A 14,558-nucleotide genomic window follows, 5' to 3' on the forward strand; every position below is an offset into this window, starting at 1 on the left:
ATTTTTTAAATATTATTTATTTTTCTGTTTTATTAAACACAGAGAAACCTGCATGGATCTGATGATCCGTGCAGGCTTCAGCCAAATACGCCTGGAAAATTAGTATTTTTCAGTTTTATTTTTTGCTGAATTACCGGCCGAATTCAGCAGTACAATTTAGGCCAGCCCCCATAGCACCCTCTAGTACAGCCCAGTAGACATGGATTGATAAATTGCATGCAATATAACTGATGCGAAATAAGCCCTCAGGTACAGAATCTGATGTGCAGGAATCCCGGGGAGTTCAAGGGAAATCTCATGCAATTTCAAACGTCAGATAAATTGCCCTAGTGTATGGCCACCTGAATCAGTCCTTTATTTCATGTACAAAAGTATTTCAAATATTGTATAAAATGACCTTCAGGTATAAGGTATATATAAAAAAGAAATGCATTCTGTGCTTAGACTGGTTCCATGCCAAAAATATCTAATTATGATATGCAAATTAATATAGATTTGAAATGCAATGTGTTAATATTTTAAATACAGTATGCCCATACACTTATACCATTGGGGCCCTTTTTACCCGATTCCGACAGATCAGGCCAAGAAATCTGGCTAAAAGTGCCCAAATCATATGTGCCTAATCTCCGATTCCAATCTGATGCCCGTGCCCATCGGATCCGGAGATTGCCAGTGCTGAGCATAAGATTTATCGGATCCTGCAGCACTTGCTGGGAGTCATATACGATACATAATATGCTAAAGGACCGCATACAATATATCATTTGCGGTCCAGCCCCAGGGAGCTCAGGGTGGTGGCATGCATACCGCGGATAGGTCTTTGGGAGCCTTAAGTCAAAGATTGTGTTACCATTGGCGTGTACTAAATGAAATGTAATCGAAACTACATTTTTTTTGCCTTTAATAAGGAAATGCCGGTAACATATATAGATTTATGGATTATATTACTTTTATGAGTTCAAAAATGACTGCATGTTACTACCATTTTGCTGTATAATTGGATGCATGTGCAGTGTTATATAAGTTGTAATGACATCCTTTACCCTTTGTAAAGTCTCTTGGTTGGTATTTGTTATTAATGCACAATCTCTCTCACTATGTATTATCAGCGGGTTCCCCCATGATGGATCAGGACATTCTATCCGTGCGCTCTGCGGTCCAGAATATTATAACTGACTTATCGAAGATCCGTGATGGAGACAGATTGGTGGAAGCACTGACGAGTGCGAAATGTTACCTTGGAAAAGGCGAAAACCCGGCATCTGCTAAGGAGATTTCTGAATTTAATAGAACACATTACACCCCATTCCTCAGGTTTTTGGTGGTCCAGATGGGCCCACAATGGTGTGACCTCCTGACTCCTGAACGTTTAGAGATATGGGACAGTTTCTTCTTGGAGGGACCAGCAGACCAGGCTTTCTTAGTGCTAATGGACAGCTTGGCAACAACAGGGTGAGTGTGGAACATATATTTTAGTTTTCCCTCATTTGTTTCCTCTCCGCTGACTCCAGGGCGCCTCATGTTCCATCCCGAGGACCGCTCGCGTGGCTTCTTCAGGGGCTGCTTGTGTGCTTGACAAAAGCTATATAGCAATTAAATAAGCAACTCTGAGAAGTATTGTAAAAGGCAGAAGGTTTTGAAGGGGGCATTGGACTACACAACCCAAGGGATGTGTGCCATTGATGTGTGTTGGAAGTATTGAACCTTGCTTAAAATATGGAGAGAGGGACAATTAATCATAAAATAGCTGGTCCACAAATATGTACAGCCGCTTGTATATGTAACCACTTAAACATTTGTATATGATACAATATAATAATATTTAAAAAAAAAGTTAATTAAGTGTGTGTGTTTATGTACAGATGATCCAAAAAAGTAAAATAAAATAAATATCTGGAAAATAAATGCTTAATTGGAAATAATAAAATAATGCGAATATAGATTGCAATCATATTGTATACTGTGCAGGTTGCAGAGTTTTGACTCACACAAAGGTTGACTATTCGCACAGGATCCTCATCTATTGGAGGAGAAAGGGTGGACCCCCAATTGGTACAGTAACTATAGAGTATCAGTTATTGTCGGGGGTGTGCTACCACTGGACATGGAATTCAGACATGTACATTGGGGAGAAAAAAGTATGTCCTTGTGTGATGCACCTTTTTGAACTTACACGAATAAAATGTAACTTTTATTGTCAATTTTAAGAAAGCGAAATATAAAAAAACACATACAACATATACACACTGTGTTAAAAAACGGTGGCTCTCTGATCCTATCCGCGGTGTTTAATACACCATAGGTACAGATACAGAAATAAGTGGACACAATGTCTTTTTAATATTGTAATTCAGTGTGGTGTCACTGTGTTATTGGCCACGTTCCCTATATAGAGGTGCACAGGATAATGATTCTAAATATAAAGATTAAATATATCAATTGGCGGATAGTGCTTAAGATCTCGAATGAATGGTGATAAGATGTCTGCCTAGACTGCTGTATATAAAGGTGAGTATTTTTTACATCTGTCGACACGGAAGTTGTCACTTAAAGAAAGTTGATTCCCAAATAAATATGTAAAGGCTGGTGAGTATCTCAGTGCGCTTAATATGTGTGCGCCTGTCACCAATAAGCCTAGTTTGGGGTGATAGTCCGAAATGTGGACTGTCAGTAGTAATAGGCAGTCTGCCCAATATCCCTGAAATTATCTCAATAGGGTTTAGACCAGTCTAGTAGTTCTCGCTTGATCTCTCAATTACCCAGAAACCGGGAATTACTTGGAGATTTATAATGAAGCGGTGGTATGATCACTGTGGGTATGAATCTAATTTCATCACTGCAGGATGTAGTTGATCCGGTGGTCAAGTACTAGTGAGTATCATATATATGATGTCGACACTATATGTCAGCAGTTATTGGCAGACATGTGATGAGCATGTATTTATTATGGTTATTGTAAGGAGGTTGAATGCTTCTCCCCAAACCATATATAAGTTATGTCATCCATGCACAGAAAGAGATTTTGTTAGCATAGATATATTTAATTGCGCACCATGTATAAGAGCTATCGCGGCACTGATGTAATGTACCACAATAGCTAAGTCACTGTGCAGGCTAACATTCATTACCTAGAACACATCTCAAGGCTACACAGTGGGGGGTATTTTTAACGTTGCGATCGAGGCAATAGGAGTATGGTATACTAACCCACAGACCAGTAATGGGTGTCAGTGGGGTAAAGTGATAGTTTCCTATAATGCCTCCCCTTAGAACTGTTGCCTAGTGACTCAAGGGAGTCACTACCGCTGCACGGTAACAGAGGTGAGGATGTCCTCACACTGTCCGCCCGTGCACCTCTTTTAAAAGGGGGTTCCTGTATCAAAGAATACACAAATCAAAATACATCCTAGTAAGGGTATAGGTCAGAGAGCGAGACCGCTAGCCGGCGCACGCTTCGCTGACTCCAGGGCGCCTCATGTTCCATCCCGAGGACCGCTCGCGTGGCTTCTTCAGGGGCTGCTTGTGTGCTTGACAAAAGCTATATAGCAATTAAATAAGCAACTCTGAGAAGTATTGTAAAAGGCAGAAGGTTTTGAAGGGGGCATTGGACTACACAACCCAAGGGATGTGTGCCATTGATGTGTGTTGGAAGTATTGAACCTTGCTTAAAATATGGAGAGAGGGACAATTAATCATAAAATAGCTGGTCCACAAATATGTACAGCCGCTTGTATATGTAACCACTTAAACATTTGTATATGATACAATATAATAATATTTAAAAAAAAAGTTAATTAAGTGTGTGTGTTTATGTACAGATGATCCAAAAAAGTAAAATAAAATAAATATCTGGAAAATAAATGCTTAATTGGAAATAATAAAATAATGCGAATATAGATTGCAATCATATTGTATACTGTGCAGGTTGCAGAGTTTTGACTCACCCTATCCTTTCGCTAGTGATTGACAATTTCTCCTCTTGCCACCCCCAATTGCTGTCACCCAGGATTAGCACACGTGTTCCTCCCAGAAGCGACCCGGCATTTGCGATCTGAAAGCTCCCGTCCAACCCAGCTTATTTCCGGTTGCTGATGTCACATGGGGGCGGGGCGGAGTGTCATCGTGGGGCGGGGGACGAGGCAGCACTTGGAGCTGGCACTTCTGCCTCCCCCATAGTGTGAGCGGGACCCAGGTTAGCCATTCACACTGCACCTTTACCCAGGTCAGAACCGTGTTCAAATTTTTGACAGAGATAGATTGATCCGAACTAATCTTAAGGTCCATACACACTGGGCGACTATGCCCTGCGTGTATGGACAGCGATAATGTCAATCATCGCTGCGGGGAAAGCCGCTCAATGCAGACACACTGAGCGGCTTTCCCCCTGCCCGGCGCCGTCAGCGAGGGGAGGACAGCTTTGGATAGCGCAGCGCTATGCAAAGCCGTCCTCAATGCCGCTCATCTGCTGGTATAACCAGCAGATGAGCGGCTTTCCCGGCAATGATGCGGGAGAGCGCAGAAGCGCTCATCGCCGGGGCATACACACTGGGCGACTTTTGTTCACTTTAGTTGTTGTGCTAGGAAGTCACTTTAGGTATTTATGGCAGCTACGAAAATGTTGTGTGTGGGTGTAGTAGGGACAATTCACCACAAATGCGGTGAATATCATCCCAATAGAATCGGGGATCATTCTCTCTATACTGTAGCGGACTAGCGGTCCCGCAGCCGCAGACTGACATAGATTGATTTTTCCCAATAAAAGTGGAAATATCTCAACATACACTACTCTAACCATTTGGCCTGTCACTAAAAATTGTTAAATGCCCATAAAAATATGGTTGTTATAGAGGTTTTGCAATTAACAGCTACTTATCAGCAAATATATTGCAGATATCGATTATCCCAGTTTCATTGCTAAATAATCGCTTGAATACACAGAACTTAAACTGATAACAAGAAGTCTGAGCAAGATACAGCTCTATAGTGTTCTGTCTTGATACTGTTACTTTTTCCCCCTGGTACTGTAACATTATAAAAAAAATACTGCCTGAGGAAAGAGGTTACAGTACACTCACTACTGAATGCCACACACACATTTTCTTAGGTGGCATACTGTAAATACCGGTACTTGTTTAGTTTCACGGCGGCAGCGTCTCAGTCGCAGCAGCATCTGTGTCCCCTTGCGGGGCTCGCTTCACTCGCCACACTATCTATAATCAACTCCATGCCAACGTGGATAGTGGGGGTATGAACTATTCACGTTGGCATGGACTTTATTTTAGAAAGTTTCCCGAGCGCCGAACCCGGAAGTAGCGTGCGGCCATGCTACCGCCGTGAAACGAAATAAGAACCTAAATACCTAAAGTGACTTCCTAGCACAAGCACTAAAGTGAGCACACACGGGGCATTATGGACGGTGTAATGGTTAGCATTACTGAATCAGAGCACTGAGGTCATGGGTTCTATTCCCACCATGGCCCTAACTGTGCGGAGTTTGTATATTCTCCCCGTGCTTGCGTGGTTTTACTCCCACAATTCCAAAATAAACTGGTAGGTTAATTGGCTACATACAGGACCAGATAAATACACAGAGGTTCATAAGGAAAAGGGGTGGAGCAAATGGGGGTTTAGCCAAAAAGAAACAAATATAGAATAGCTGCATTCTTATGGCTGTAGGTTCAGTAACTGACGTTGGCGCTGTGAGTAGGTGGCAGCAGGGCGGCTGTGGCCATTCACTCCAGTGATGTCTTTCCCTTAGCACACTGCATTAACTGTTGCTCTTATTATAGGCCCTGTATGCGCCTTGATCGCTGTGTCCATGTGCTGGAGAAGTTCCTACAGCGCGAGGCCCTAGCAGAGCTTATCTGGGAGGTTTGCAAACAGCAGCTGGAGGCTACCCCAACACCCATCTTGCATGAAGCCATCTTGGTGAAGATCTGCAGCTTGCCAGACCACCTGGCTAACTGTCTCCAACAACACAATAAATCGGTCTTCTATCCCAAGCACTATTACCCCCGCTTGGGAAGTGCCATACTGCAGGTGCTGCAGAGGGTGTCTGTCTCTCTGAGAGGTAGGTGTACCAGGTATTGGGCTCGCTGTCTGCATGTCTCTAAGGGGTAGATGTATGAAGCAGTGATAAGGGAGGAGAAGTGGCCCATGGCAACCAATCAGCACTGAAGAAACATCTGTAATTTGCATAATATAAAATTATACAGAGCAGCTGATTGGTTGCCATGGGCCACTTCAATAGTTGTGTTTTTTTTGCATTAAGCTAAAGAAGTTTTTCACATCTGAGTGGTTGCGGATCAATGTATTGGCAGTGAGTGTTATGGTGGGCAGTCAATAAGTTCACAACAAATGGTCAGCATTCATTAGAGAAAAAAGGTCAACCGGTACAACAGGTCAATATGAGGATGACCGCCACAAAACATGCTCGAGACGTTTTTTGGGGGGAGGGCAAATCTTTATGTAATGCTATGTGACCACCATCAGTACAGTCTACTCTCACCACACTTTGGGCATTGTGGCTTGCCCTGCTTCACTTACTATCCCCAATAGATGTCCGCGTGGATAATAAAGCAAGCAGATATAAAAGTTTTACAGGTTTCGACCATTTGTACTGACTGTTGTCATGTACCTATCTACCGCCAGCACTGTCGGCCTTTATACCAGCTGACCTAATGAATGTAGATCATAGAGTACCAACTTATTGACTGTCAACCAATGTTGTCAATCTATCATCCAGATACCCATCTAGAAAGAGATTTATGGACAACAGTCATCATAAAAAGTTAAATGAGAGCATTTGTTTCTATCCGCTCTTCTATAGAGACCATTTACTTCCAAAAAACTAGTTGTGTACTCCTTATATATCTCATTATTCCTCCTCTCTCCTAGATGGAAAGGGCTGCTCCATCTCTTTTGTATCCCAGCTGCTGGGAAAAGTCTGTATGCAGGGCCGGCAGGGTAAGTGTTCCGTGTCAGCTACACTGGAGCCTACACAGCTTAACAGCAGTAAAATATAACCCGTCCCAAGGGAAAGGCTTCCTGTGATGTACTGGAACCCCCTTTGTTTCCTGGGTCATTCGGTCTACAGCAAGTTGGTTCGACAATCATTAGGTCGACATGGGTCAAAGTCAACATGGTTCTAGGTCGACATGGTTCTAGGTCAACATGGCTTTAGGTTAAGAGATCATTAGGTTGACAGTCAATAGGTCAGCATGGGGTTTTTGGTGTTTTTTTGGACCCGACAGGTGGTATTTTATGCCCTACCATCCACTAGGGAAAAAAATGGCCAAAAACCCCATGTCGACCTTTTGACTGTCGACTTAGACCACACCGACATAATGCTTGTGTCGACCTAATGACCTGTTGACCTAATGATCGTCGACCAACTTGCTGTAGATCAAATGATCCCATTCCGTTTCCTGCTATGAAAGTCTCCCCCTGCTGGAAGTGCTGTGTGACTACATCTACTTATATGTAATTACAGAGGAGCTGTTCACTCTCTTGCTGCCACGCCTGAGCTCACTCATCCAATCCGATTGCATCTGGCAAAGGATCTGTTGGAGATTGATGGAGTCTGTTCCTGACCGTTGGATGGAGCCTGTGGTAACTGGACTGGTGCATTTGGCACCTGGGTAAATTGCCTCATATGTCTACTCCACTTTCATGCACACTTGGCAGTTTTTCAGGCATCGTTTCTTAAACTGTGGGGCAGATTGCTGATTGTAGTTGCACCGAGGTCGGACTGAGTTACCCCCCCCCCCCCCTCTCTGTGCACAAAACAAAATGCCGACCTTCGCCATACACTTACACAAATCTCTAGTTTTGCACTTCCCCGATTCATACACTTGCCAGAATAGGCGTCGTTCTACGTGCACCAGCCGTGTATTTGGTACAGTGCACAAGGCCTGTTTAGTGTAGTGTCATGTACCATCCCTCTCATACAGGCCACTGTCGTTCTCAGGTCTGCTGCTCTCTCCCAATTGCTGGGGGATCTGGTTTTGAAGAATAAAAAGACCAAGTTCTTACTTACTCAGAAGCTGCTGTTGCTGCAGAACAATGTCAAGGTAACTCTCAGCCTTTGGTCTTTATCCTGTGTAGTAGATCTAGTACATTGTATTGGAAACAATGAAATGACTGGTAGTTTTTCTTGATCTTTTACAGAAAGAGGTGCTGCTGAGCGTTCTGGGATATTTGTCTCTGGATACCAGTCGCCGGCCATTATTGATTAAGGTGAATATAATGTAGAGTGTATGAGCATCAGTTATATTAGAATACACAGCTGTGTAACTGTCTGATGCTGGGAGGCATGCCTCGTTTCCAGTAATATAATCTACTGGGGCTATAAGCATCAGTCATATCAGTATGTACAGTACCAGTGTGTTACTGATGCTGGGAGGCATGCCTCGTTTCCAGTAATATAATCTACTGGGGCTATAAGCATCAGTCCTATCAGTATGTACAGTACCAGTGTGTTACTGATGCTGGGAGGCATGCCTCGTTTCCAGTAATATAATCTACTGGGCAGGGGCGAATTTAGGGGTCAGGCCGCCCCTAGGCTCAACATTTTTGTCCGTCCGTCCCCCCCCCCTTCTATTTTTATGTAATCATATATGTATATACAATGTTATTTATATTTCATTAAAATTTAACTGTAGCCCACCTCAATATTTTTTTAAGCACTGTGGACTGAGGACCCGGAGAGGGAGGCACTTATTAGTACAGTGATTAGCTCATTGTCTCTGTCAGTCTCTCTCCGGATCACACACTGTGACTGACTGAGCGCAGGGAGGATCTGCGCGTCGCTCACCTCAGCTCCTGGATACACAGCAGCCTATAGACTGTGTGTGTGTGTAGAGTAGCCAATGGGCGGGAGCCGGCAGCAGTGAGTCTGAGGTATTTCCGGACGCGCAGTGGGACCCAGCCACTAAGCGGTGATGTAATGTGCATGGCACAGCGGGTGGGCAGTGGCGGGTGACGAGCAGCGCTGCCGCCTACACATGATAAATCATGTCTGCGGCGCTTGTCACTCGCTGCTGCCCACCCGCTGTGCCATGCTGCTATTTAACAGAATGTTAGCCTGCCTGCCGCCCTTAATTGGTGCCTCCCTGAGGCCGGTGCCTCACGTGCCTAGGCACAAATTCGGCCCTGCTACTGGGGCTATAAGCATCAGTCACATGAGTATATACCAGTGTGTTACTGATGCTGGGAGGCATGCCTCCTTACTAGTAATATAATCTACTGGGGCTATAAGCATCAGACATATCAGTATGTACCAGTGTGTTACTGATGCTGGGAGGCATGCCTCCTTACTAGTAATATAATCTACTGTGGCTATAAGCATCAGACATATCAGTATGTACCGCTGTGTTACTGATGCTGGGAGGCATGCCTCATTTCCAATAATATAATCTACTGTGGCTATAAGCATCAGTCACATGAGTATGTACCAGTGCGTTACTGATGCTGGGAGGCATGCCTCCTTACTAGTAATATAATCTACTGGGGCTATAACCATCAGTCACATGAGTATGTACCAGTGTGTTACTGATGCTGGGAGGCATGCCTCCTTACTAGTAATATAATCTACTGGGGCTATAAGCATCAGACATATCAGTATGTACCAGTGTGTTACTGATGCTGGGAGGCATGCCTCCTTACTAGTAATATAATCTACTGGGACTATAAGCATCAGACATATCAGTATGTACCAGTGTGTTACTGATGCTGGGAGGCATGCCTCCTTACTAGTAATATAATCTACTGGGGCTATAAGCATCAGTCACATGAGTATGTACCAGTGCGTTACTGATGCTGGGAGGCATGCCTCCTTACTAGTAATATAATCTACTGGGGCTATAAGCATCAGTCACATGAGTATGTACCAGTGTGTTACTGATGCTGGGAGGCATGCCTCCTTACTAGTAATATAATCTACTGGGGCTATAAGCATCAGACATATCAGTATGTACCAGTGTGTTACTGATGCTGGGAGGCATGTCTCCTTACTAGCAGTGTTCGCGAAAACCACCCAAAAAAGTGGGTCCCGGGGACCCTTCACTTCTAAAAATCGGGGTCCTACCTGACCTTTTCTGGGTCCCAACGGAATAAAGCCTCCTCTCCCCAGCATGGCACATGTGGTTCGGGGGGATGTATCAATTGGCCCACTCCCATAAAGATACATATATACTAGAAACTATATAAACCTGAAAACTAAACAAGTCACAAGCACACACAAACACAACACAGAATCAGAAATAAAATGAATGAAATAATTTCCAAATAATGTCCATATCAATCCACACAGCTGTAGTACAGAAAGCTCACAGCCCACATTAACGTCAGGTCTGCCAGGGCCCCATTACACAGCCCATGTTACCCTGCAGTCTTCCAAAGCCCGTTACACAGCGGCACACCCCACTACATATCATACGGTACCCCGTGGTCTACCATAGTCCTACTACACAGCCCACATTACCCTGACGTCTGCCATAGCCCCATTACAAAGCCCACATTGGAACAAGGTCTATCATAGCCCCATAACGCAGCCCACAATACCCTGAGGTCTGCCATACTCCCATAACACAGCCCAAATTACCCTAAGGTCTGCCATAGCCCCATTATACTACCCAAGTTACCCTTTATTTTACCAAAGCCTCATTAGCCTGCCCATGTTACCCTGCAGTCTTCCATAGACTCATTACACAGCCCTCATTATCCTGCGGTATGTTATAGCCCCACTACACAGCACAAGATACCCCATGGTCTGCTATAGCCCCAGCACACACCTGCCATAGTCCCATTAAACAGGGCACATTACCCTAAGATCTCCCATAACCCCATTCGGTAGCCCACATTAGTCCAAGGTCTGCCATAGCCCCATTACACCTCCGCCTCCCCATATAGAATGACACATGAAGTATTATGGGGGTAACCTGATAACTCCACTTCTAATCCCATATAGCCCATGGCAGTGACCTATAAGGCTATCCCGCGCCCAGCCTGCAGCGCTCATTCATACAGCGCGGCCTCCCTCACACCCAGTAGTCCTCTCCCATGGACATACTAAAAGGAATGACAGTGGAATGACAGTCTGGTCTGCTGATAAGGAATGCCAATTCAGTATAATGGGAGACAATGTCATTTATATGTATGTCATTTTCTCCCATTATAGTCAATTGGCATTCCTTATCTGCAGACAACACTGTCATTCCACTCATTCCTTTTAGTACATCCCCTCTCCCATCATTGCTGGTGCCCAGCCTCCTCTCTGCGCGGGGCCTCTTGTTCCGTCCACCACCCGCCCGTACACACAGCCGCAGCCCGGGCTAGATGTGACTCACCCATGTTGCTTGCGGTGCTGTGTAGCCGTTACTCGCTGTGTGCGCGTCTCCGTGCTCCCCCTCTGTCTGTCTCACTGACACAGCCCCGGGAGGCTGCCGTACAGCGCGTACGGCAGCGTCCCGGGGCTGTGTCAGTGAGACAGACAGAGGGGGAGCACGGAGACGCGCACACCGCGAGTAACGGCTACACAGCACCAGAAGGAAGCGGCGACTTCTGCCCACACTCTGCCGTCACAGTATGGGAGGGGCGCTCTGGCCTGATGTGCTCGGCTCCAGAGTGGGAGGTTAGTGGGGGAGGTTCTTCTTCAGCCCACACTGCACTACAGCAATCATCACAAGAGTGACAGCCAAACACGGCGTCGGCTCATAGGTTCAGCTCAGCGCGTCCTCGGGGACCCCTTTAGTTTTAAAAACTGAGTCCCCGGGGACCGGTTTAGGGTAAAATACGCGCTATAGCGCGTTTTTGCGAACCCTGACTAGTAATATAATCTACTGGGACTATAAGCATCAGACATATCAGTATGTACCAGTGTGTTACTGATGCTGGGAGGCATGCCTCCTTACTAGTAATATAATCTACTGGGGCTATAAGCATCAGACATATCAGTATGTACCAGTGTGTTACTGATGCTGGGAGGCATGCCTCCTTACTAGTAATATAATCTACTGGGACTATAAGCATCAGACATATCAGTATGTACCAGTGTGTTACTGATGCTGGGAGGCATGTCTCCTTACTAGTAATATAATCTACTGGGGCTATAAGCATCAGACATATCAGTATGTACCAGTGTGTTACTGATGCTGGGAGGCATGCCTCCTTACTAGTAATATAATCTACTGGGGCTATAAGCATCAGTCACATGAGTATGTACCAGTGTGTTACTGATGCTGGGAGGCATGCCTCCTTACTAGTAATATAATCTACTGGGGCTATAAGCATCAGACATATCAGTATGTACCAGTGTGTTACTGATGCTGGGAGGCATGCCTCCTTACTAGTAATATAATCTACTGGGGCTATAAGCATCAGTCATATCAGTATGTACCAGTGTGTTACTGATGCTGGGAGGCATGCCTCCTTACTAGTAATATAATCTACTGGGGCTATAAGCATCAGTCATATCAGTATGTACCAGTGTGTTACTGATGCTGGGAGGCATGCCTCCTTACTATTAATATAATCTACTGGGGCTATAAGCATCAGTCACATGAGTATGTACCAGTGTGTTACTGATGCTGGGAGGCATGCCTCCTTACTAGTAATATAATCTACTGGGGCTATAAGCATCAGTCACATGAGTATGTACCAGTGTGTTACTGATGCTGGGAGGCATGCCTCCTTACTAGTAATATAATCTACTGGGGCTATAAGCATCAGACATATCAGTATGTACCAGTGTGTTACTGATGCTGGGAGGCATGCCTCCTTACTAGTAATATAATCTACTGGGGCTATAAGCATCAGTCACATGAGTATGTACCAGTGTGTTACTGATGCTGGGAGGCATGCCTCCTTACTAGTAATATAATCTACTGGGGCTATAAGCATCAGTCATATCAGTATGTACCAGTGTGTTACTGATGCTGGGAGGCATGCCTCCTTACTATTAATATAATCTACTGGGGCTATAAGCATCAGTCACATGAGTATGTACCAGTGTGTTACTGATGCTGGGAGGCATGCCTCCTTACTATTAATATAATCTACTGGGGCTATAAGCATCAGTCACATGAGTATGTACCAGTGTGTTACTGATGCTGGGAGGCATGCCTCCTTACTAGTAATATAATCTACTGGGGCTATAAGCATCAGACATATCAGTATGTACCAGTGTGTTACTGATGCTGGGAGGCATGCCTCCTTACTAGTAATATAATCTACTGGGGCTATAAGCATCAGACATATCAGTATGCGGATCCGATACGATTTGCCGGCGGTCGGGATCCCGGCGGTCGGAATCCCGACACTGGAATCCCGACCGCCGAAATCCCGACAAGGGGGGGACATGGATCGCCCCCCCTTGCGGGCTCGCTGCGCTCGCCACGCAGCGGGCCCGGTGCCTCGCTACGCTCGGCACGCTATTTTATTCTCCCTCTATGGGTGTCGTGGACACCCACGGAGGGAGAAAGTTTCGGGATTTCGGCGGTCGGGATTCCAGTGTCGGGATTCCGACCGCCGGGATCCGGACCGCCGGCAAATTAACTGCATCCCCAGTATGCACCAGTGTGTTACTGATGCTGGGAGGCATGCCTCCTTACTAGTAATATAATCTACTGGGGCTATAAGCATCAGTCATATCAGTATGCACCAGTGTGTTACTGATGCTGGGAGGCATGCCTCCTTACTAGTAATATAATCTACTGGGGCTATAAGCATCAGACATATCAGTATGCACCAGTGTGTTACTGATGCTGGGAGGCATGCCTCCTTACTAGTAATATAATCTACTGGGGCTATAAGCATCAGACATATCAGTATGTACCAGTGTGTTACTGATGCTGGGAACCATGCCTCCTTACTAGTAATATAATCTACTGTGGCTATAAGTATCAGTCACATGAGTATGTACCAGTGTGTTACTGATGCTGGGAGGCATGCCTCCTTACTAGTAATATAATCTACTGGGGCTATAAGCATCAGACATATCAGTATGTACCAGTGTGTTACTGATGCTGGGAGGCATGCCTCCTTTCCATTAATATAATCTACTGGTGCTTAGAGAATGTAACCTATGGGTGTATAAGCATCAGTCATATCAGTATGTACCAGTGTCCTTGGAGTGGTCCCAGTGTTGTGTCTGCCTATTTGTAGTTTTCTAGCTACTTGCCATTACTAGATTCTTGGTGATAGTCTCTCTCCTTTGACCATCTTTAAATGGACTATAGGGCAGGTGTTTGTCTGAGTGGGCCTTCCCCAATCTAATGGATTTTGGTAAATGTTCAGAACAGGGAGTACACTATCCTAGCACATCTATCTATGTGGCACACACTGTGCTGCTTCTTCCCCTCTTGCCCTTCTTTCCCTCTCACAGAATACGTTTTGGGCACACTAGACCCTCTCTGAACCCGGAGAACGCAAGCCTGGCCTGCATATCCAGCAAAGCCTGGGCCCCTGGGTTTGGGCCCTGCCCATATGGGTGTGCTTTCATGTGGAGCACTGATAGGGTGCTAGGGTTCCACAGAAGCTGGCTAATCTGTGATAGG

General features: G+C 45.2%; 1 protein-coding gene across 3 annotated transcripts in view; it reads left to right on the forward strand.

Annotated features, from left to right (window-relative positions):
- TELO2 (telomere maintenance 2) overlaps positions 1-14,558 on the forward strand; it is a 53,938-nt gene that overhangs the window by 1,529 nt on the left and 37,851 nt on the right. For all 3 annotated transcript variants that reach the window (XM_083152993.1, XM_083152994.1, XM_083152996.1), the window contains exons 2-7: positions 1,113-1,455; positions 5,793-6,073; positions 6,901-6,969; positions 7,496-7,643; positions 7,973-8,075; positions 8,173-8,241. In XM_083152993.1, the coding sequence (XP_083009119.1) occupies positions 1,124-1,455; positions 5,793-6,073; positions 6,901-6,969; positions 7,496-7,643; positions 7,973-8,075; positions 8,173-8,241 (1,002 nt within the window). In that variant the 5' untranslated portion in view covers positions 1,113-1,123. The remainder of the gene's footprint in view (positions 1-1,112; positions 1,456-5,792; positions 6,074-6,900; positions 6,970-7,495; positions 7,644-7,972; positions 8,076-8,172; positions 8,242-14,558) is intronic.

Source organism: Crinia signifera, chromosome 7 (genome assembly GCF_055691185.1).
Source record: "Crinia signifera chromosome 7, ASM5569118v1, whole genome shotgun sequence".
Classification (NCBI taxonomy): Eukaryota; Metazoa; Chordata; class Amphibia; order Anura; family Myobatrachidae; genus Crinia; species Crinia signifera.